At 41.9% G+C, this 24,451-nt stretch overlaps 1 protein-coding gene across 3 annotated transcripts in view; it reads left to right on the top strand.

Annotated features, from left to right (window-relative positions):
• Window positions 1-10,955, top strand: part of KLF3 (KLF transcription factor 3) — a 36,453-nt gene extending 25,498 nt beyond the window's left edge. For all 3 annotated transcript variants that reach the window (XM_059067095.2, XM_059067094.2, XM_067036289.1), the window contains 2 exons: window positions 4,658-4,818; window positions 6,969-10,955. In XM_059067095.2, the coding sequence (XP_058923078.1) occupies window positions 4,658-4,818; window positions 6,969-7,150 (343 nt within the window). In that variant the 3' untranslated portion in view covers window positions 7,151-10,955. The remainder of the gene's footprint in view (window positions 1-4,657; window positions 4,819-6,968) is intronic.
• The last annotated feature ends 13,496 nt before the right edge of the window (window positions 10,956-24,451 follow it).

The raw sequence follows: 24,451 nt of genomic DNA, 5'->3' as shown, positions 1-24,451 counted from the left end.
TAGTCAGAATTTTCCGGGCCAACCACAAATCCAAGAAAGATACTCCAAAACCAGTCCCATGGCAACAGAAAGCTGACCATGTTGCTCAGAGAAGCTCGGCGTTGAAAGAACTGTTTAGTCTCCTGTCTTTCTAATTGTGACTGCCCTAGAATGTTCGGTCTGCTTTAGAACCGCCATCCAGTAGGAAGTTTACAGTAATGGTCAGCATCCAGGCACCTGAACAGTGGTTTAACTTGCTGTCATGTGATGGTGTCACACACAGTCTAAATAACATCATAACTGGGATTTGCCACTAGAGATGCCCTTGACTTCTACCAGTGATTACACTGGAGGCTGTGTCTGCGGTAGGTACAAACGTGGCCTTCGGATCCAACGTCTCGGATTCCAGCTCTGCTCTCCACCATGTGTATGACCTTGGCCTAGTCACTTAATCTCGTTGCCCCTGCTTCCTCTTTATTTTCATTATTGGTTGTAATTATTTGTCTTGTGTTATGGTCCTTACAACATTGGATTTAATGGCCAGCTTCCTAGTACAGAGGAAGTACAACAGTTACTGTCTCCTCAGGCTCCCTTCTATCACCTTCCTCCCCATATAACCTTTTCTCCAGCTTTCTGCCTTATCTACTGCTCTTTTCTCCCTTATGTAATGAATTCTCTAACAGAATATGAATCATCTGGTTTTAGAACAGCTATTTTCTGGAACTTAACATATATTCTGGTTGTATCCACATTCAACCCAAGTAGGTACCTTCATAATAGCTCATATATCAATTGTCATTTGCATCAAATCTGTCCGCTTTTGGGGGGGGGTTGTCATCTACTCCTTGATAGATGAAGAAGAGAATGAATCTTCTTCCGGGGCCACATCAGCAGGCAGACTGTCTGATGGTCTTGTACATTATTGCCCTTCACAATTGCATAGGGCCTCCTTACCCCCAGAAAGGAACTTTTCTAAGTGTCTTCAAAGGAGTTATTTCATTCTCCCAAAACAAGCAGGTGGGAGTCAGAGCAAACAACTGATGAGCCAAGACATAAATAACTTGCCTGTAATCACAACATTAACAGCAGAGGGGGCCTGGGCTGATCTCCTGCTTCCAGATGAGTGGTCTTTCTGCTATTTTTAGGCCATATCTAGCTGATTGCATCTGCTGCTGCACTAAGGGAAAGGAAAACTAGACTAACCAAAATGGACACATCTTATAGGCTGAATTACCTTTTTTTTAGGATGTCAGATGTCTTTGGTGAGGTAACTGGCAACATGGCTTGTACCTGAAATTGTTCCTGCACAGATGAGGAAAAAGATGCTATAAAGCCAACTGCCCACATAGCAGGGATCCATTGACTGAAAGGGGGTTATTCCAAAGTCTAGGTTATTATAAATTACAGTGTAACACATTACGGAAGAATATCTGAAGGCAATATTCTGTGCTCTGAATGCTGCTGGAAAGAAAACACCTTTTCTCTTTTCTTGCTTATTTTAAGTAACATTCTTTTGATGATCTCAAGCTCAGTGGCTTTTAATGATTAATGAGTAATGTGCTTATTCTAATGCTGACCTAAGAATGCATTTTGCCTCTCAGAAAATTGAACCGATTAGCCACAACTGGGACATGTACCCTTCGAGTAATTCTCTCACAGATGTGATTAAGTAATGTCTTGGAGTGTGCCCAGTAGCAGCCCACATAGGAAACCAGCTAGCCAGGAAAGAATCACTGGAAACCAAGCACCTGGTACCATGTCCATGAGGCAGCCCCAATAATATTTGCCTTAGGAAACCCTTCCTTTACAGAGGCGGACTTTAAAATACAGCTTTGAAATCCATTTGTTTGATCATAAAGTTACAGCTTTAGGATTATTTTTAAAGGCACTCAGATGTATATCAGATTTCTTTTGTTATGTACATGTGTGAAAATTTATTTAGAACAAAAAGTTTGAGGATCAGATTTCCCCATTGAGTTGTGAACATGAAACTGTAGCAAACATAAGAGGGATCAGCTTAACTCAAAACAATGACCCAGGTCTCTGATATTTACTAGGTATTCTAACTTCTTGGTTATAATGATCCCAAACAACCTCCTTAAAAATGAGCAGTGAGGGGCTTCCCTGGTGGCGCAGTGGTTGAGAGTCCGCCTGCCGATGCAGGGGACGTGAGTTCGTGCCCGGGTCCGGGAAGATCCCACATGCCATGGAGCGGCTGGGCCCGTGAGCCATGGCTGCTGAGCCTGCGCGTCCAGATCCTGTGCTCCGCAACGGGAGAGGCCACAGCAGTGAGAGGCCCGCGTACCGCAAAAAAAAAAAAAAAAAAAAAAAAAAAAGAGCAGTGAGGAGACCAAGAAGAGTGAGTGAGATCCCAAGATCCTGAACCTCAGCCTGTACCAATATCTGGCTCTTTAGAGATAGACTGCTGACCGCTCTCAGAGTGATGCTGCCTTCCAAGGGAGATGGTGGCTGGAGTAGAGATTTCCTGATCTGGTGTTAGGACATCCCAAAAACTCATGAAATTAAACAACTGTAGGGGCAAAGTTTGCTAATGGGTTTCTGCACCTTGAAATAGCAACAGCTACTGTTTAGCAGATTTGCATCTGGAACAGGTGTTGTTCTTAAGTGTTTCATGTGCATTACTCACAACAGCCTTCTGAGATTGCATTATTATCATCCCCTTTTATAGAGAAGAAACTGAGGCACGGAGAGCATGAATACCTTGCCGAGGGTTATAGAGACTATCAGGACAGAGCTGGAGCGCACAGCCTTTTAGGGTAACATTTTCACAAAATGAGCAACTGAAACAGCAGTCATAACTACTGAACAGAAACCATTAGAATCCCAACCCATAAAATCGAATAACTGGGAGAGACTTCTAAAGTTATCTGGGATTCTCTCCCAGGGTCCCAGAGGCACATGAGATATCTTTAACTGTTCATTTTTTTCCCCCTCAGCATTTTACTTCCTGAAGTTCTCTTAATGAAGATGAAAATTTTCAGTCAATGGCATGAAAGTTGAAAGTTTAAAATAAACTGTTTTCTTTTTATTAAATAGTCTTAATAATCGAGCTTTATAAAAACTCTCTCACTTCTCCATTTTCTCTATTTGTTTGTACATTTATATAATTGAAGTTCTTGTTCTCCCTCCCACCCCCCCCTCTAGTTCATGTTCACTTTTCCATGTATCTAAACTTTATTCTTTCATATCGTCCTTCTAAGCATCAGGGTAGGAAGGTAAAGTGATACTCAAAACTGACTGTTTTCTTTGCTAATCATAAGTGAGAAATTAGTGAAGTCACTCAAGATAAAAATGCACCTTTTTATTCTCTTCCTAGTCACTTCTTTGGGTGCTTGAAAAAGTTGTTGATAAGGGACATGTATTTACATTTTTACCAAGATAAAAAGCAGGTTTCATTCACTGACTCTCTTGATTTTTACGTCTAAATTTTATTATTCTTTATCTCATAAGATTGTTTACCCTCATCAAATTCTTTCCACCAATCTTTTTTTCTCCCATACACTCTTGTATAAAACATTCACATGTTATTTGGAATATTTTAAGAACTTTAGATTCAAATTTAAAAGACAAAGAAATCTTTCACTGCAGTTAGAGGCCAACCATTGATACATAAGCTTGTAATGTATCAAGTAATTAGTTATTAGGAGAGCAAATGAATGGATTAGAACTTGTTAATTATATCAGTCAGCAGGGGGAGCCTGAAAAAACTACAGATTTTTTTCCTAGCTCTTCCCACCTGCCCTTTCTCTCCACCAACTTCCTTTCTGAAAAAGAGAAAGTTCATAGTAATGATGTGTAACCTGATTTGATTTCAGCCCCCCTCTCCCCCCTGGAAAGGTGTGCAGGTGCAGGAAGGGGAGTCTGGGTGAGGAGCCAGGAAGGTAGGGCGGGTGGCAGGCAGCCAGTGAGGGAGCCGGTGCTGCACCTGGAGCCTGGGTCTTGAGTCCTGAGTGAGGGGCTTCCTCGCCTGACCACCAGCACTGCCTGAAATTCTCTCTCAAGGAGGGATAATAGTGACAGTAAAGGTTTGAGTTTGTGAAGACAGTAGTGCCAACATTTTGGGGGGGGGGGGAGATAAAAATCAAATGTAAATTGAGCCTCTTTAAGAGACTCAAACTAAATGCCAATCATGTAAAGTATAAAATGTAGATACATCCTACAACGTGGTTGCCTGAGACTTAGGAGTTTGACCTCTTACGTTTTCCCCTAAAAAATAATAAATGTGAGAAAACATAGTACAGCATTCAGCCTAGTACCACAGAATTCTACAGGAAAGCAAATTTCTATTAAGGGAAAGAGACTCTGCTAGCACTTTGCACCTCCCTCTAGTGTAGCCCCTAACCCTTCTTACTGTCATTACTTATCTACATGTCTGTCTCCCCCTAGAGTGTGAGCTCCTCCAGGGCAGGAACCCTGTTTTTATTCATCTTTGTGTCCCGGTGCCAAGCACAGTGCCTGGCTCATGGTAGGTGCTCACTCCATGTTTGTTGAATGAATATAGCAGTGCTTCTTGGGTTGATCCGCTAATTTCTTTTTGTTTATTTTGTTGGGTTTTTTGTTTGTTTGTTTTCGCCCAGTGTTGTTAATGCTTTTGGTACCCTGAAGGAAAGGAAGAGCCTTTCACTCACCATTTTGCATTTGGCATCGGCTTTCCTAGGAATCACCCTTCAGTCATCGTGCAGCCCGGGAAGAGACCTTTACCTGTGGAATCTCCAGACACCCAGAGGAAGCGGCGGATACACAGATGTGATTATGATGGATGCAACAAAGTATACACTAAAAGCTCTCACTTGAAAGCACACAGAAGAACACATACAGGTATTAGAAATACAAGACTCGCTTCATCTTTCTTCTTAAGAAGTAGTAGCATGGAATGTTAAGACAAATGTTCTAGCTCTCAGAGATTATTGTAATGAAATTTTTTCAGGCATCTTGCAAGTTACCATAGCTACAGATGTCTCTTGTCAGTTGTGAAAAGTGAAGTTTTCGATAATGATTTGTTTTTATAATAGAATAGATTCCGGGTTATCTATTCAAGGCCCCTTGCAACCACTTGCAGTTCTGTAGTCTCTGTAGTAAGAGAGAGAAAAGGGCATGAAACCTCCAGTGGGAACAGAGGGGGAAAGTACCCTTAACCATGGGCCTGTTTCATCAAAGATGTGGCCTTCATATAGGCTGTCACTTAATAAATGTTGTACATTATCAAATTCACAATGGCAAAAAAAGGAAAAAAAGTTCTTTATACAGAACAAGTAAACGCAGCAGTTTATAGAAATGGAATTCAAATGGAAGACAGTCATCGAAGGAAAGAAAAGTGAAGATATTTGGGTAATTATCGTCTTCCAAAACTGAGGGAAATTGTAGGCGATTGCCTGCCATATTTGTTGTAGGATATTTTCCAGTTTGCCTGGCGTTGCATATAGAGCGTACAGACAGATCTTATAAAAATTGTTAAATAGGTGAGGAAAACATAAAATTGTCCCCTGTGCTCATTAACATTTTGTAGCAAAACATCTTAAGGAATTCGTACAAAAATGTTTTAAACAAACCTGATTAATTGCAGTTAGTATTGGTGATTCATGTTTATGGAAAGCCTCGTCTGAGCTGACTTCATACTCTTGGACGTGAAATTCTAGTGTAACAGCAGTTTCCCTCTCTGTACATTTCCTTAACTCAGAATGGGGAATATTTGGAGTTCTGTGAGTCATTCTTGTTAGGAACATTTACAAAGAGAAGAATCTGAGGTTTGGAAGAGGAGAGGAAGTAAAGTGTCTGGCAGAGTGGAAGTAAAGGTTTTCCCTTCATCCTGGGAAGGAGGCAAAGGAAGCCGAAGGGGTCCAGCTGCATACAGTATTCTTTGGCTTCTTCACAGTGTTGCCACGGAGAGAGCTGAGGGTGACAGCCTTGCAGTTTAGAGGGCCACCCAATGGGCAGTGCAAGATAGACTCATGAAAGCCTCCTCAGGGCACGAACGGGACCTGAGAGGTGGATGTTACCAAAGGCCAGCCTAAGAGTAAAAAGACATTGGATATTTGGGTAACAATTCATATGTAAGAAAAATAACTCTTAGCATGTATATTCTGTGCAACAAAGCGCAGAGAGTATAAATTCTGAAGAGGTCATTGAAATGGCAAGGAATTACAATCCTTTAAGGTTTCTAGAAAACAAAGGATAGTAAATGGGAATGAATCTGTCATGCCCATTACCCAATATTACTGATTTAAACATGTAAAATTACTGTTAACTGCCTTTTTTTTTGTAAAGGCCTTCATACTTCTGTCCTCGTGACTTTCCCACAAAGGTCTTCTTTTTCTCACCTGTAAGCTATCGTCACACAGGAGAGGGTTGTAGAAACCTGACTTCTGACAGGGTGGGGAGGAGTTTACTGTATTTTCAGTACATCTGAATTAAAGCATTATACTTAGGCGTTGTTGTTCTTGACTAAACAAAAAATAAAATGTTGAAATCCCTGATGAATGTTTGTTGCTAGGGACTTAGGGACTTCACATTTTTAGAAAACTGTTGAAAAGAATAAGAAAATCCCACAAACTTTCAGTTTGGACTTCTCTTTGAATGGACAGTGCTGCATGTAGCTAAGCTCCTAAGTAGGTTTACGACTTGGAGGTCAACAAATATGGATCACCGGGTATTAAAAACGTATTCATTGCCTCCTTTGAGGGCAAAACCAAAATTCTTTGATAGCCCTCAGAGTGGATTTCAGTGCCATAAATATGCTTCAAGAACTCTTAAAATCCCCCTCCCCCCCCTTTTTTGGGCGGAAAGCCAATTTCATATTAAGACAATCTGTGTTTCTTATTTGTCGCCTAGTGGCTCAAGGGACAAATGTATGATCCTATCTTGGAAATAATGTTTGTCAAGAGCTTTAGCTCAAATATTTACTGTCTTTAATTATTAATATCATTTTGATCTTAGAAAAAATAAGCTCTTTTTTCCCCACCTTTCTGCAGGAGAAAAACCCTACAAATGTACATGGGAAGGATGCACATGGAAATTTGCTCGGTCTGATGAACTCACGAGACATTTCCGAAAACATACTGGAATCAAACCCTTCCAGTGTCCAGACTGTGACCGCAGCTTCTCCCGCTCCGACCACCTTGCCCTCCATAGGAAACGCCACATGCTCGTTTGAATGCCTCTATCTCCCGCCTCAGCGTGGCTCCCACTCTCCCAGCTCTCTCTCTGTCCTCCCTCCCATTATCTAACTCATCTTTTTACATGTACATTTTAATTTTGATTCAGCTGGTCTGAATCTCTGAATTTATATCATTCAAACTTCCATATGGTCAGTAGTAAATATTCTCTAATCCTTCCTCTCCTTACCACGGGTCAGACCTAAAGAATGTGAACACTTTTTTTTTTTTTTTTTCCGGGGATGCTAAGCAAACCCTTCTTAGAGATATGTTTAATGTAATGAAAGCAAGGGAACATGTAAACTAACATAACCAATTGTTTCTCCATGTAATCCTCAAAAGAATGTCAAAGTAAATGTATTAGAAATACAGTATCCAGCCTGCTAGTCCTTGCCAGAGGCATCCAGACCTCTGTGCTCTGTGATCGAGTTTGGTGCTCCACAGCAAAAAGAAGGGTGGAACCTTTCACAGATTAGCTAGACATGCAACAGGCTTTCAGACTAGTACAGTCAACTCTTCCATTGTCCTTCACAGATCTGGCTTGTCAATTTGGATTTATCACTTCATCTAAATGTACGTCCTTTACCTTCCTTTGTGCCTGCAGCTACTAAGGAGGTCTTTGCCACCACTGGGAGGTGAGCCAGAGCTGCTGATTTAGGTGGATGATATCTGTCAGTTGAGGGGGTGGATGCTGTACTTGCTAGCATGGAGTCAGAGCAAAGGGGCATGCGGCAGGGGCAGAGCAAAGCGGGCAAAGGAGGAAGCCAGCCATTCCTGCTCGCCTAGGGCTTTTCGGTGACAATTCATCATTTGGTTCACTGGGCAGTACATTCCCGGAGCTTCAGTCTCTATGCATTCAGCTTTGCGGAACCCTACTGCAAAGCCAGATACTGATGGGGTTCTCCATGCACCTTCTCTGTTTCTACAGTGTCCTTAATGTGGCTTAGCAAGCATTGATAGGGCTGCCACAAAACTGTTTGCTCGGTAATGGGAAAAAATCTTTTGGGTAAGGGTATGAATGGTTTTCTTTAATGGCCTTTTACCCCACCTATTTAACAGCTTTTTTGCAAACAGGGAAATGTTGAGTGGTAATTGTATTCCCCTATCAAATTAATCATGGAGGCTTCATATGGAGACTTTTCTCTGTGAGCTGTAAGGTGCCAAATTGGCTGTCATCTGTGTACATGACACATATCATAAATAAGCATCTGCTAATGCTTTAGTAGATTCCTTCAGTTTAAGACCTGAGTGACACTATTTGTAAATATAAATAATTGTGAAGCACACACACCTTTCTTGGGGGACAGATTTCTGAAAAATCTAGAAAACCACAGTTCAGGGATTCATAAATGTAGCTCAAATTCCCAAATGTTTACTGTTGGAGCTGGCAATCTCCTATCACTATCAAGTATCCTGTCAGAAGAACAAACTGAAAATGACTCGTGTTTATGTTGAAGATTAATAGCACCATTATTTAGGGGAAGTTTTTCAAAAGCAGGCTTTTGAGCACCATAGTGTAAATGCCAGTCAAAATAATTTATGCGTAGAAATGCCATTGGTCCTAAATTTGAAGAAAGTGGGTGACGGTGGTGTAGTGTGGGTGCATTTAAGCAAATGCACCTTCATCCCTCGATAAAGGATGGAGGAGCAGAGAGAAGAATGGAATCCTGAAGATCCATCCCAGCCACAACTCAGGATCCAACACAACCTTAATGGGAGGAATATACACTGTTCGGTTGTTTTTAAGACAGTGCATGAGTGATTCTGGAGGCCTGCGAATTGTGTGGGGAGCTTACTTCGATGGCGCCGTGTTAATAAAAGTTAGTTGTAGGGACTGCACACCTGAGAGATCCCGCTTGTAAGCCCTCGGATCCAACTGAAAGGAGATGTAGTTGAGAAATGCAAAGTAATTTGTTATTGTGGCACTTGGTTTTTCTTTTTGTTTGTTTGTTTTTAAGCACTGCAAAATTTGTTTAGAATATTAAAACATCCTTATGAGGCTTTATTATTTTTTTTTTTGCAACTATGACATGAATTGAGGGATTTTAAAAAATGGCTCTTGGAAAAGTAGGTATTGTCTGTATTGTAGATGCGTAGTCACATTCATGCCAAAATGTTTATTGCTTGAAATGGTTCTTCCACAACACACCGAAGAATTAAGTTGGAGTGCAAAGAACATTTTTGTTTTAATGGAGATAACCAATTTGTGTGTGTTCTAACCCATCTTGAAGGTGGGAAAAGGGGCAAGAAAGGATAGAATTGATCTTTGAATAATTAACTGTGAGTCTGAGTCCAGCTGATAGAAAGCTTCGTGGGTTCTCATGAAATTTGATGTGTATGCTATGGCATATTGACATTTTTTTTTTTTTCAGAAAAGCAAGCAAGACCCTGCAAAGACTATTACATTACTATTCAGCTTGCTTAGATTATGCTAACAGTCCATTAACAAAGATACATTTCCACTCTGAAGGAAAAGCAACCCAGGAAGCTATTCTCTGTTCCCATGCTGGTCTATATACTTTAGTTACCAATTGGCTCTTAACCAAATTTTCCTTTTTTATATATATTTGTATTTTACTATGATAGTTGAGAAATTTAGTCTCTTAGTAATTTTTAGCTGTTATTGTGGAAGACCTCCAATACAAGATAAGGTACCCTTGAACGTGTGGTTTTAATGATATGCCATGTTACTATCAATGGTGATTTTAATTGCAGTATTTTAAATTGATGAGAATGATTTGTAAACATGAAGTTAGTGTTGTGTAAATTCTGTTTATTATAGAATTTCTTTGATTATTATCCAAGTGTCATCTTGGGGGAGAAGTCAGAAAAATTAAATCTGTAACCATCATATTTTAGAGTTCTAAAGTGTGACTCTACATCGCAAATGGGCATTAACATTCTAAATCGCCTGGTTTTGAGAATGTGTTAGTAGCATAGCTATGTTCAACTAAGGAAATGCTAAATATCAGAGGTTTCAAGAGCCTTAGAACAGATTTACAGGGGAACTATATATGAATGTGTATATTTTATTAAACACCCATCTGCACTATCAGTGTTGCACTAATGTGGAATTTGAAAAACTATATTGCTGATACTGTATATCTACACATCATTCCTGATTAGATTGTTTTAAAGACAATCTCAGAGGTCTAAGGTTTTAAAATAATTTGATTGGTTTGAAAATATAGTCATCTTGAAGGAATTGCTGTCATACATGAAGTTGCTCAGAGTGGCCTTTATTCTCTTGTTGGTCAAGGTTAACAAGTTCTAAATGATTGCAAATTCACTTAAATAATACATTTACAAAGCCATTTTACATGCATTAAACGAGGGCTACAACAATATTATGTTTTACAAATACTAGCACTTTTTTTTTTTTTGCTGTTATGTACTTAGTGTTAGAGGGTCAAAATAATCTTTCTGCTTAGCATCTCTTAAACCATACCTGCAAGTATAGCAGGATTATTACATTTACAGTACTTTAATACTTGTATAAACTATGCAGAAATTTTTAATAAAGTGTAATATATTTTATAAGCTAATAAGACTGAATGGGTAAAGGTTTTTAGCATGCATTAGTATACTTGCAAATACTGAAACATTTTGGTAATCTTTCTTACTAAAGATGTGAATGTTTAATGTTCTTTCTCTGTTTCTACTCGGTAGTCCAATGGGAATTCAGTAATGACATTTTGTCATGTCAAACTGTGAACATAAATTTGTACTGTACAGTCCTCATATACTATATACAGTATGCAATATATGTATTATATACTTGTTAATAAAACCATCAGAATATTACATGTGATCATGTGATTACTATGTATGCAGTGATCACTAGGAACAAAACTTAGCATAGTTACATGTAAGAGGCCCTTACTTAGAAATTTCAAAGTAAATCACCCTTTGATAGGGAATGGAAGGATAGGGATATGGAAGGAAAGAAAAACAGATCTAACTGGAAAATGCACTATATGAGTTAACTCAGCCCTAAAGCTATGTCCCTGGTTTTCTGATAAGAAGTTTTCTAAGTACAAACTATAAACTTGTAGACAACCCAGCATAAACCTACAAATTCACCTAGTGCATTCTTGGAATATTTTATTGTTTATGACCCTACCTGCTTCCAAAAAACAATTTTCAGTTTCTTGTGTGTAGTACTTTAAATTTTTAAATAAAGATCAGGATTCGTAGCTTGGGCAGTGGGGAATCAGGAATTAAGGTAAATAATTCTGGTAAATAAGGTAAATAAAAACATGATTTTTCAAGCCTTCAGTAAGCCGTGTCCATGGACACTGCTGTGTCCTTAGCATCACAGGAACAAGTAGTTTCTGGTGGGCATTTAGAGTTCTTGTTTAAGACAAAATGTCTACTCCCTTGCTCCACCTAAATGTAATTGAAGCTAAGATACTGGCTTTTCAGGTCTCTCAGAAGCTTCCTCCAGCCAGACTTCATCTTAGCATAACATGAAATAATGTCTGACTGGCGCTTGTCACGTGACTCGACTTCACAGGTTGGACAGGGGAAGGAAGATGGGGAGGAGGCTGAATTCAGCCTTCCACGCACTCTCCATCAGCCTTCTCCAGGGAACTTCTCGGCTTTTATACTGTGATAGTTGACTGCAAGCTCAAAAGGTATTATATGTGACTATGACATCCTAATGGAATATCACCTTGGATTAGTCCAAATAATTGGCTGTAATTCTCCCACTATATTTCATATATGGGTGGGATGATACTTGCTGATTTCAAAATGAGACCCAGCCTTCTAAGGAAATACTTCCTTAAAACTGGATTCCGCCTGAGTGAGTGATCAGAATGGTGACAAATACAGATTTTATGAGAAACTAAGTTCTTTGAGGAAAGGTTGAACAAATTAAGGTGTTCAGCACACATACACAAAATACATAATCATTGCCCAATATTTTAAATGCTGTCAGGTGAAAGAAGGGATTAGGAGCCTTGCTGGGGGCAAGTTATCAAGTCTAGTATGGCTTCAAGGAAAGAAGTGGCTTTCAGGGATGGGTTGAGATGGTAGTGAAAACACATACCTATAGGTGTCTAAGTTGAACTATTACAGACCAGAGTGACCTGTGTGTATGTACCAGACAACAATGAATTGCCCTTCAAGGGTACATTTATTTTAAAATGTGTAAACTGATCCTGTTACCATTTCCTATTAGCTAATCACAGTCATGGTGGCTGGCATGAGACTTTATATATAAAGAGTGACCCCCAAGTGAAAATGACATGCCTTAATTAGAATTCTCTTTAAACTTACTACTTTGGTGAGGGGGCGGTTCTCACCAACTTTAGACGTATTTATTGCTTTGAGCGCTTCTCTTTGTTCTGTTCCTGGTTTTGCATTCCCCGTGGGTGTCCTGAGTGGTCTGGGTTAAGGGTAGAAGACAGCAACTGGATCTGCAAGTTCCTAGACTGTATCTCTTTTACACAATACATTTCAGTGTTTCTTCCTTCTCAAGACTCAGTGTATTAGGGTTCTCCAGAGAAACAGAACGAATAGGATATATAGATATAGATGATATAGATATAAAGAGTTTTGTTTTTTTTTTTTTTTTTTTTTGGCGATACGCGAGCCTCTCACTGTTGTGGCCTCTCGCGTTGCGGAGCACAGGCTCTGGACGCGCAGGCTCAGCGGCCATGGTTCACGGGCCCAGCCACTCTGCGGCATGTGGGATCTTCCTGGACCGGGGCACGAACCCGTGACCCCTGCATCGGCAGGCGGACTCTCAACCACTGCGCCACCAGGGAAGCCCATAAAGAGATTTTTAATGTGGGATCAGCTCACATGATTAGGGAGGCTGAGAAGTCCCACGATCTGCTATTTACAAGCTAGGAGACCCAGGAAAACCAATGATGTAATTCTAGTCCAAAAGCCTGATAACCAGGGGAGCCAGTGGTATAAAGCCCAGTCCAAGGGCAGGAGAAGACCAGCGTCCCAGCTCATGAAGACAGGAAGCAAAAGGGGCAAATTCCTCCTTCCTACACCTCTTTGTTTGATGTAGGCCCTCAGTGAATTGAATTATGCCCACCCACACTGGGGAGACAATCTACTGAGTGCACAGATTCAAATGCTAATCTCATCCAGAAACACCCTCACAGACACATGCCAAAATACTGTTTAATCTAGGCACTCTACAGCCCAGTCAAGTTGACATTAAATTAACCATCACACTCAGGAACTCCAACAGCCCAAGGAATTGGCTTCTAAAGAATTCTGTGTGGCAGAGGAGGGTTTTGAGGACCTTCAAGGCCTCTGTAAGCCTTGAAGGTCCTCAAAACCCTCCTCTGCCACACAGAATTCTGCTCTAGATTTCATCTCCTGCTACAAAGGCCAGCTGCTTCCCTGTAAGTTGCACACCTTCACAGCTATACTCATGCAATCCCTCAGCGAAACTAAAATCCCACCACACATTCAAACCAGCATCCTCAGCCCCTACATTTTGCTCTACACACTTGACCCTGCCTCCTTGAGATCACTCATTATACTCTAATTATTTGTCCAAGACTCTCTTCCCCACCAGAATGAGAAACCCCATGGTCTGGGATGGGACTTCTTCACATCTGTGTCCTCAGCACCACACACACAGTGAATACATCATTAGATAGTGGTTGAAAGAATAGGTGAATCTGAGTTCTGGTCTTAACTTGGGCACTAACATCTTTCTGACCCCTTCATATCAAAGGGACCACCTCTGAAACTTCTCCTGAATTTGTCCTCTCATGTCCATTGCCATCTGCTGCCCCAGCTCAGGCCTCTGGGACTATCACAGAAGTCCCCTCACTCTCTCACTTCAATCATCCTCCTCCATACCAGCCACCAGGACTATCCTTCCAAAACAAAGATCTGATCATGTTATTGTCCAACTGTTTAAAATCCTTCCATGGCCCTCATTGCACCTGAATTGGTTCTTCTAAATTCAGCCCTATTCCCTTTAAAGTCTCATCTATTACCATAAAATTTTTCTTTTTCTTTTTCCCTAAGAACCTTCAAACACTCTCCAGACTCTATGACTTTGATAGTTGCACAAGATATTCAGGGAGATACTCAACAAACTCCTACTCCTCTTTCAAAATCCGACTCAAAAGTAACTTTTCTTTAGGATTTCCTTGGGTGAATTCCACTCACACTTTCTATAGTGATATTCTCTCCCTAATTTTTTTCTGTGCCTCCATAACCCTTGTGTTTCCCTCAATTATTTGCACTTATCACTCTGCATTTTCAATTTGCCTGTCTCCTTCCCTCACTAAATTTCAGATCATCCAAAGATGATTCTCTTCCAGATGTCCAATGTCCAATCCCCAGGGCCAGGCACAAATCAGTACTAAGGGAAGGTATGTTGAAGGAACAAATGGGTAATAACAACTAACATTAACTGAGCATTTACTGTATGTGTGGTACTATTCTAAGTATTTTGTGAGTGTTAATTAGTTTACCTCTCAAGACTGTAAGGCATGTAATTATTGTCATTACCTTTTTACAGAGGGAAATCGAGCACAGTCAGTTTAAGTAATTTACCCAGGTCACAAAGATAGACAGTGGAAGAGCCAGGTTCAAATTCAAGCTAACTCCAAAACCTGCTTTCTTAACTATTACATGAGTCATTTTCTGATCTGGGTGACCTCCAGGCCGTGTTGGTGCCTCCTCTCCAAAAAACAACCCACACGTGCTTGCCTTTGCTCATATGGAGCCATCTTCTGGGATGCCCTCCCCCACCATCCCAGACTCCACTCACTCATTTCTTAACTAAAAAAATACTACTAATTCTTCAATGATTGCACAGCCAGAACTTTCCAAGGGGTAAAGGAAGAGGAAATTGTGATGATTTCCATAAATGAGGCTTGATGTCTTTTTTTTAAAGTGCCAGGTGTATTGAAGTATAATTTACATAAAGTTATTCTTTTTAGTGTACATTTCAATGAGTTTTGACAAGCACATACAGTCATGGAGTCACTATAATCAAGACAGAAAATTCCATCCTCCCTAAAACTCCCTCATGCCCCTTTGTAGTCAACAAACTGACCATCCAATGTATTATCAAAAGCTTTGAGAATTGAACCATAATGCGGAATACCACCCAGGTTTCAGACTGACCTCTCAGTAGTACACAGTGGGGCAGACCAGAAAGGTACTGCAAAAGTTTAAAAGTTAAACCACAGCCCACAAAAGTGGGCCAGGATGTGTGTTCTAAATCTAAATAGGTTGACTGCTTGCTAAAATAGAAGATTTAAAGAGGAACCAGAGTCTCATAACATAATACACAGAATTTCTAAAATATAATCCCAAATTCCTTGTTATAGCAAGAGCCAGGACACTCTCATCTTGCATGACAAAAGAAATCAACAGATACTGACAGAAGTGTTGAATTGTCTGACAAAGATTTTAAAGGAAGTTTCACAAAAATTCTCTTAAAAGCAATTATGGGCATTCTGGAAACAAACAGAAAACTGAAATTCTCAGCAAAGAAATAGAAGATATAAAAAAAGAATCGAGTGGAAATTTAGAACTGAAAAATAAAACATCCAAAATAAAAACACTCACTGGATGAGCTCAATAACAGAGACCACAGAGGGAGGAGTCAGTAAAGTTCAAGATAGATCAATACAAATTATCCAGTCTGAACAATATAGAGAAAATCAATTGAAAGAAATGAACACTGCCTTGAGGACCTGTGGGAGAATAACAAAAGATCTAACATTTATGTCATTGGAGTCCCAAAAGAGAAGAAAGTACAGGGCTGAAGAAATATTTGATGAAATAATGTAAAAACTCCCCCAATTTGTTGAAAGACAAAAAGACAACAACAAAAAAAACCCCTCCAGATTCAAGTAGCTGATTAAATCCCCCAAACAATAAACCCAAAGAAATCCCCACCCAGACACTTCATAATCAAACTGATGAAATGAAAGACAGAAAACAAAACAAAACAAAACAAAAAAACCCAGTTAGATATAACATGGATGAAACATGATATTGAATTTTTACATTGGGAATTAAACAGATAATAAATACTAGAATTGTAAATGGTTTGTTTTAAGAGATTGTCTTAGCAAGTGAGAATGACAAAAAAGTCAGGGAGAAATACAACCTTATTGGAAGGGGTGGGAGGAAGAGAGGGATGGGCTGGCAGCCATATGGGAAATGAGTCTCAGAAATGCAGCATAGGGCTTCCCTGGTGGTGCAGTGGTTGGGAGTCCGCCTGACGATGCAGGGGACACGGGTTCATGCCCTGGTCCGGGAAGATCCCACATGCCGCAGAGCGGCTGGGCCCGTGAGCCATGGCCGCTGAGCCTGCGCTTCCGGAGCCTGCGCTCCGCAACGGGAGAGGCCACAGCAGTGAAAGGTCCATGTACCGCAAAAAAAAAAAGAAAAAAAAGAAAAGAAATGCAGCATAATTTACTCAAGAGTAGGTATAGTTTTGTGGGATCTGAAGCTTCTCCACTTGAGAGGGGAGAGGCTTTTAAGAAAAAGAATACAAAACTATGAACACAAATACAAAATATGAAATCAGCTATGATTGTGAACGTTTATTTCAAATGAGAAGAGAAATCCCAATAAACTGTAAATTTTAAAAGCTGATAGATATGTTAAACAGTACAGAATCTCTAACAATATCATACTGCCTCTTCACAAACCCCCTTGACCATTTCAACAACACTTGTTTTCTACATTTTTTGGCTGCATAGCCTCTTTCTATGACAACAATGTCATAATTTTTTTATAGAGCGAGAATAGAAAGACAAGTCAGTCTTTCCTCTGGTATGGTTGATTAAAATTTGTTTTTTTTTATTATTAATCATTGGATGTATAAAACATGCGGCTTCACACACAGATGTACTCACTTTTGTAGGAATGCTACAGGTTTGTGCCCTGTAAATACAGAAATTCTGAAAAAGTCTATTTCATGTGATTCCGTCAAAAAGCGAAGACATGATATGTTTCATTTTGAATGACACTCATTGCACTATTGAGTAGATTCTCGACAGGAAGGAACTTTTGTTTGGACCAGGGGTTGAGGAGGAGAACTGAGCCCCATGCTTATGATTTTACATGCCTGATGTCTGGGAGCATTTCCCCTGGGTTAGCTTCTGACCCTGTACATTTCAAATCTTGCTTCTCTTCCACTGGCACATCTGGGCCAGATGCCACAGGATCTTCTCTTATTGCTATACAGCCTCTGGCCCTGCAGCTTCCCATTGCCACCAGGTTGAGCCAGCCCAGTGGGTGATAAAAATATTCCTGGATGGGGCTTCCCTGGTGGCGCAGTGGTTGAGAGTCCGCCTGCCGATGCAGGGGACGCGGGTTCGTGCCCCGGTCCGGGAGGATCCCACATGCCGCGGAGCGGCTGAGCCTGCGCGTCCGGAGCCTGTGCTCCGCAACGGGAGAGGCCACAACAGTGAGAGGCCCGCGTACCGCAAAAAAAAAAAAAAAAAAAAATTCCTGGATGTTATTCCCACACTGACAATAACGCAGCACAGAAGTAACATGAAAACTTGAATACATCCTACTAAGCCCAAACAAAATGAAATTCCCCAGTGAGTAGTCCTTTAAGAGAGTCCACGAAGTGTGCAAAGCTGCTCCAGTCCCACTAACATTAGCGGAAGTCACAAAGGAAGCAGACAAGAGTCTTGACCAATTGCAGTCGAAACATCATACTTCTGCAAATATCAAAAAAACAAATGGCGAGGGAGCAGCACACCGGTTCCCTCCCCGGACTTGGAAGGGCCCGTGCAAGTGAGGCCCTGGAAGCTTCATCAGCTTCACAGCAAATCCAACTGGGACCCTGCTGGGCTGCAAGCCTGGTTGACAGCCCAGCTCATCTGCAGACCTGGTTAGAGAACACAGACTCTAAGGCCTCACCTCTGTAGATTCTGACCCGAGAGTGGAAAGGGAAGTGGTGTCTTTAGAAGCTAAGTGGGGTGGGTTGAAGTGGGCGTGGAGGTGGGAGGAGAGGACAGAGAACCCACTAAGCCCTCATTATCTTATCTTAAATAAATGAAAAAATCCCTCCGGGGGACTTCCCTGGTGGTTCAGTGGTTAAGAATCCGCCCTGGTCCGGGAAGATCCCACATGCCAGCAGAGCAACTAAGCCCGTGCGCCACAACTACTGAACCTGCGCTCTAGAGCCCACGAGCCACAACTACTGAAGCCCGCAAGCCACAACTACTGAAACCGGCACGCCTAGAGCCCGTGCTCCACAACAAGAGAAGCCACCACAATGAGAAGCCCGCGCGCCTCAAGGAAGAGTAGCCCCCGCTCGCCACAACTACAGAAAGCCCGCGAGCAGCAACGAAGCCCCAATGCAGCCAAAATAAATAAATAATTTTTTTAAAAAATCACTCCGGGACTGGTCCCAGCAACCTGTAAACTTCTCTTCATCTTTTAAAGTCTCCTGGTTTTCCAAGAAATGGGGACCAGGGCCAACAGCTTCTCCAAATTGCTGTCACTGACCTGCTGCCACAAATGCACATACCCTGCTTCTCCTTTTACTCTCCCATTTAGACCCTTTTTATTTATTCATTTTTTAAAATTCATTTATTGAAGTGTAGTTGATTTACAATGTGGTGTTAGTTTCTTCTGTACAGTAAAGTGATTCAGTTATACATATATACACTTTTTCATATCCTTTTTCATTATGGTTCATTACTCAATATTGCATATAGTTCCCTGTGCTATAGAGTAGGACCTTGTTGTTTATCCAGTCTCTATATAATAGTTTACATCTGTTAATCTCAAACTCCCAATCCTTCCCTCCCCCACCCTCCCTCCACCTTGACAACCACAAGTCTGTTTTCTATACATTTAGATACTTTTATAAGGCACGACACACACATCACACACACACACACACACACACACACACACACACACACACACCCCTTGCATCTGCTTCCAAGTTCCTGCTACCAGGGCAAACACTAAGGAGCTGAATCTATTGATCGGAATTTTGGACTGGCCACTTCGAAACTGGAAATCTTTGGTCTCCTCCCTATTTTAAAATCTCCACTCAGCTCCCAAACAGATAGTTGAGGTGAGTGATCACATCAATGCAAGCCACCTAGGGTGCTTAGGAAGAAAGTTCCTTAAATCCTAAGGATGATTTTCCTTCTAAAAAAAAAGAAGCCCTTATTTCTGTACTACTAGAGGGTAGGAGACTTGTTTATAACCATGACCTTGAACTACCATTGAAATCATCAAAAACCAACTAAATACTATTTTTAAAACAATAGTAACCCTTGTCATTAAATCTGGCTCTTTTTTTGGACACTTCTACTGCTCCTAAATGCACAGGCTTTGGAACAGGTCGCCTTTGTTCACATTCCTGCTTTGTTCCTTACCATTCTGAACAACTGGAAAGCTTTTAAACCTCTCTGAGCTTCTGTTGCCTGGTCTGTAAAACAGAGGCAGCTCATATCTATCTGATAGTGTTTCAGAATTAAATGACGTCATGTTTGTAAAGTGTTTAGTGCAACGTAGTACTTCGCTCAATAGCTCATAATTATTATAGTTTACTATATTACTATTTGCGCTTTCAGAATAGATAAGGAGGACATGCAAATGAAATGAAGAAAGAGACCTCAGAATTGCTGAGGTTATGGGAAAAGGACATTCTCCACCACTGTTAATAGGAGAATGGATAAAGATACTTTAGAAAGCAACCTGAGAGTATTTATCAAAATTTAATATGTACATATCTAATTTCTAGGAACCTGCTGCAAACTGATCTAAACTAATTTGACTAGGCAACAACTGTCAGGTTCTGTTGCTAAAATTCATTTCACACCGGTGCGTACAGGTAGATGATACAACTTTAATACTGAGCCACATACCTCAACTGTGGGTTTCTGATTAGAAGACTTCAGATGCTAACTGCCCTGGGGTGTAGACGGGAGATAAGCTATCACACAAACGACCAACACTCAAGGTGGACACTGGGAACTGGCCCTTTGCATTCCATGCCACATTTTCCTAACACGCCTTTCTGTACTACAGAGCCTGGAAAACTAAAAATTACATTTCCCGCACTCTCTTGCAGCTGAGATTTGGGATGAGAATCACGTCTCACCAAAGGCATGTCAGATGTGGTTCAAAATATTCCCTCTCTTACTGATAAAGGTTAAGCCAGAGAGCATGCTTGGTGTGGGTCCAGATGAGCTAAGCCCAGGATTGGGCTAACTTACCCGGGCCATCAGGGTAACAGAGGACTGGAGTGGCCCTCCCAGACTGTGGGAGGGGGAGACCTGGCAATTCTTAGGGCAGAGGAGAATTCTCTTGCAGACAGCTCACTCCCAGGAGGAAGAGAGGGGAAACGTGAGGTGAGTTTGCTCAGTAGTGTTCCCAAATCCACCAACTAGGCTAAGCCATCTCCCTCTTCTTTTTTTTTTTTTTTTTTTTTTTTTTTTTTGCGGTATGCGGGCCTCTCACTGTTGTGGCCTCTCCCGTTGCGGAGCATAGGCTCCGGACGCGCAGGCTCAACGGCCATGGCTCACGGGCCCAGCCGCTCCGCGGCATGTGGGATCTTCCCGGACCGGGGCACGAACCCGTGTCCCCTGCATCGGCAGGCGGACTCTCAACCACTGCGCCACCAGGGAAGCCCCATCTCCCTCTTCTATAGCCACGGCAGAAAATGAGAGGAAGAGAGAGGGCAGGAGCGTCATAAGGTCACACGGAAGAGAGACATCAGGGAGGGTAAGAAAGATTCACCCATAACAGTCAGCTACTGGCACGCAGAAAGTCATGAAAAGGGGCCAGGAGAACCATCACAGTTACTCCATGTACTCTCATTGTTTTAAATTATTTTTTTATAAAGAGATGTATTTTTGTGTACAACTTGCATGGTTAAAAAGGACATGAATGTAAAAGTCATGTGACTTCCAGTTCCATTTAGGATAGAGTAGTGTACAGCAGACCAAAGCTTCCGCCAGGAAAACCTGGAAAATCTAGATACAATTAAAAAAAAAAAAATCTTCGACAGCATCAGAGGGCTGGATGAAGCAATAAGTCTTTGGCAGGGCTGATTCTGGAGATACAGAACTGCAGGGGGGTGAGCTGCTAATTGGTCCCCGGGGGGCCCTCATCCCACAAGCTGCAGAGGAAGAGTCAATTGCTCAGAGGAGGAGGACGCTGTCTTAAAGCAGCTCTCCATCTTTATTCTTTGTCACAGGGGTCTCAGTGGCATGCGCCACAATTTGCAATTAAATGTGGATTTAATTGTATTTTTATCTGTCTCTGTCTTTAGACTATGAACTTCTTGCAGGCAGGAGAAGGTTTTGCCTATCTTGTTCACTGCTGTATTCCTAGCTCCCAGCACAGCGCCTGGTACACAGTAAATGTTTAGTTGAATACGTTGGATTCAGTTGAGTTGAGCTGAGTTGTATTGAATTGGATTAAAGCAATGAATGTTTTCTGGCTCCTTCAGATTTCCTGGATTCCAGAGGCACCCTTTCCCAAAACCTGGAGGCCCTATTCTTACAAGACTTTGTCAATAGGGTCAAATCCAAACTACTTTCTAACTAGAACTGCATCCGCTGAATCTTGCTCTAATACCTCGAGGGCTTGGAAATGGGAGGGGTTGGGAGCCTTGCCATCAACCTTCTAAAATCCCAGGCCACTTCCACACCAACACCCCTAGGGCCCTAGGCCCTTCTCTCCCTAACCACACACAGTACTAAGGCTCTAACAGGAAAAGTTTAAGAACTTCTCTGGGGAGCTTCCCTGGTGGCTCAGTGGTAAAGAATCCACCTGCCAATGCAGGGGAAACGGGTTCAAAGCCCTGGTCCAGGAAGATCCCACATGCCGCAGAGCAACTAAGCCCATGCACCACAACTACTGAGCCTGTGTGCCACAACTACTGAAGTTTGCATGCCTAGAGCCCATGCTCCACAACAAAAGAAGCCACTGCAATGAGAAGCCCGTGCACCACAACGAAGAGTAACCCCCACTGGCCACAACTAGAGAAAGCCCACGCGCAGCAACAAAGACCCAATGCAGCAAAAAATAAATTTATTAAAAAAAAAAAAAACTTCTCTGGGGGCCTATCAGGCATTTTCTGTTTAACTCAACCCATTTCAATACCTCTCCAAAGTGCTGTAGGTTCCTCAAGTCCACCTTCTCTGCTCAGCACTTACCTGGAGATTCTAAACAAGGCTTGTCCTCCTTTGGTCCCCTTCTCCCCCCACCTCCCCCATTCTCACTGGGACCTGGGCTTCCATCCCCTCTATGGGGGCCTCAAAGTCCCAACCCTGAGGGAACCCATGCCCCATGAGTGAGGATGTTGATAGGAAAAAAACTCCACGGTACCTATTTAAGTCCTCAATCATGAGACACATTAAAAGGATATTTCTAAGTTGGCTTAGATATTCTCAGAACTTGATTCCTGTGCATTTTAAGTCCTTTCTTTTCCTTTCCAAGGATAAAGAACCATGACTGAAGCCAAGGCAACTGGGTTCTAACCCTGGTTCTGCTGCTGTGTGTCCTCGTATCATCTGTTTTCTGATGGGACTCTGACCCATTTGCCTTTGGGTTTGGTCCTTGGTGAGGAATTTTATTTTCTTTGAGCACCTTGAGGCTGTCACGCTCAGGGAAACCAATGCATGGGGCCCATATTTACATGAGACTAGGGTATAAATCCGCTGCCACATAATTAAATCACAATGAGAGGCCTTCATGTTTTGTGTGCTACCCACACAGGATCAAGTGACCAAGGAACCCAAACCACTCATGAGAAGACTATTTTGGTGCCTACAGGAGAACTGCTAGTGCTGTGGGTAAGAGCAGGGGCCCAGTGCTAGAAGGCCCTTCTCTGCCACCTAACAAGCTGTATGAGATAGTCACCTTCAATAAGTTACTTAACCTCTCAAGGCATCAAATTTTGGAGTTGTTGGGGGGACAGTACATCTACTTCATAGGTTTACTGTGAGGATTAAGTGGACCATCAGCTGTCAAGTGCTTAGAACAGCTCTGGGCACAGAGGAAGACTCTGTAAGTATTAATGCAGCAAATTTACCCAGGTATGGAAAGTCCTGAAAAGCTCTCTCTAGCCCAGGTAGCTCACAACTCTCCTGATAGGGACCTGTGCCCTCCAGGGGGCTGGATAAACACTAAGGGAGGGGGCCTGAATGCTTCCTTTCTAAGACACCATGCTGGCCACATACTTTTATCATCACATCAAAGCTTTAAACACAGATTAATTCAGTTGATTAGGTTACACCTTTCTTTGTTTACACTTAGCTCCAGGTTCTGAGGCACCTGGGGGGCAGAGGCCAGGGTTTGCTTCATCTTTAAACGCCCACTGTTTCTCATAGTGCCTATAGAGTATTCCATGTTTCATAAAGGCATGGATTTGATCTTGGTATTTCAAGTCTTCCTGGGCAGCACATCTTGGGGGTGCGGAACACCTGCAGATAGCCCATCTCATCAATGACTTTCTTCCTAATTTCTCAGTGGGTGACATTTTTTTTCTGACTTCTTTTCCAGAATCGGGAAGCAATTTCCCAAAGCCCACTACTTAGTGGAGACCCATGTCAAGAAGGGTGTGTACCCTACAGGGGTCTTTCCTTTCTTCAAGCCCTTATCAAATCTTCTAGTCTTTCAAGGATACACTGATGACCGAGGAATAGATGACCCATGTCTCTCCCAGTTTCTTTCTTTCTTTCTCTTCATTCATTAACAGTCCACTTTAAACCTCAACCTAGAAATAGGAATTTCAAGCAAAGTGGGAGTTGATGGTTTAGTTAAGACCCTCAAAATAGGTAAGGGAGCTCAAGAAATGGTCCAAATGGAGTTGCAAGCAGAGTCATTAGACCTGTAAAGGTGCCAACTCAGGGTCTCTTCTTCATTTACTATTTGTCCTGTGAGGTCCTGTGGGCAAGAGCAGTGTTCTGTTCGGGGAGATGGTTCCGGGGCCCAGCCCAGTCCCCAGGTGGAAGAGCTCTGTGTGCGCTTATGAAACGAGTTGTTGGAACCGCCAATGAATTTTAAAAGGTCACAACATCTTGGCTTATGGTAAGGTGCTCAACCAGTGTTTCTTCACGTGGAGTTGGTAAATGAAAGGCAGTAAGCCCCGGTGATATTGGACCCAGAGTTTGGGATTCAGAATCAGATAATCCTGGGATCAAATCCCAGACTTGCTTGCTTCTCTCAGCATGCCCTGAGCCTCTTCTCGGTAGAGGCCCTACCTCACAAGATTGTTATGAGATGGCATGAAAGCATACATGTGAAATCTACATCAGTGATTGCTAATGCTTGCTCAGCATCACCTGGGGCCAGAAGCTATT

Source organism: Kogia breviceps, chromosome 6 (genome assembly GCF_026419965.1).
Source record: "Kogia breviceps isolate mKogBre1 chromosome 6, mKogBre1 haplotype 1, whole genome shotgun sequence".
NCBI classification, from domain to species: Eukaryota; Metazoa; Chordata; class Mammalia; order Artiodactyla; family Physeteridae; genus Kogia; species Kogia breviceps.
Note: the sequence above shows the minus strand (reverse complement) of the source record. Positions and strands in the feature narration are given on the sequence as shown.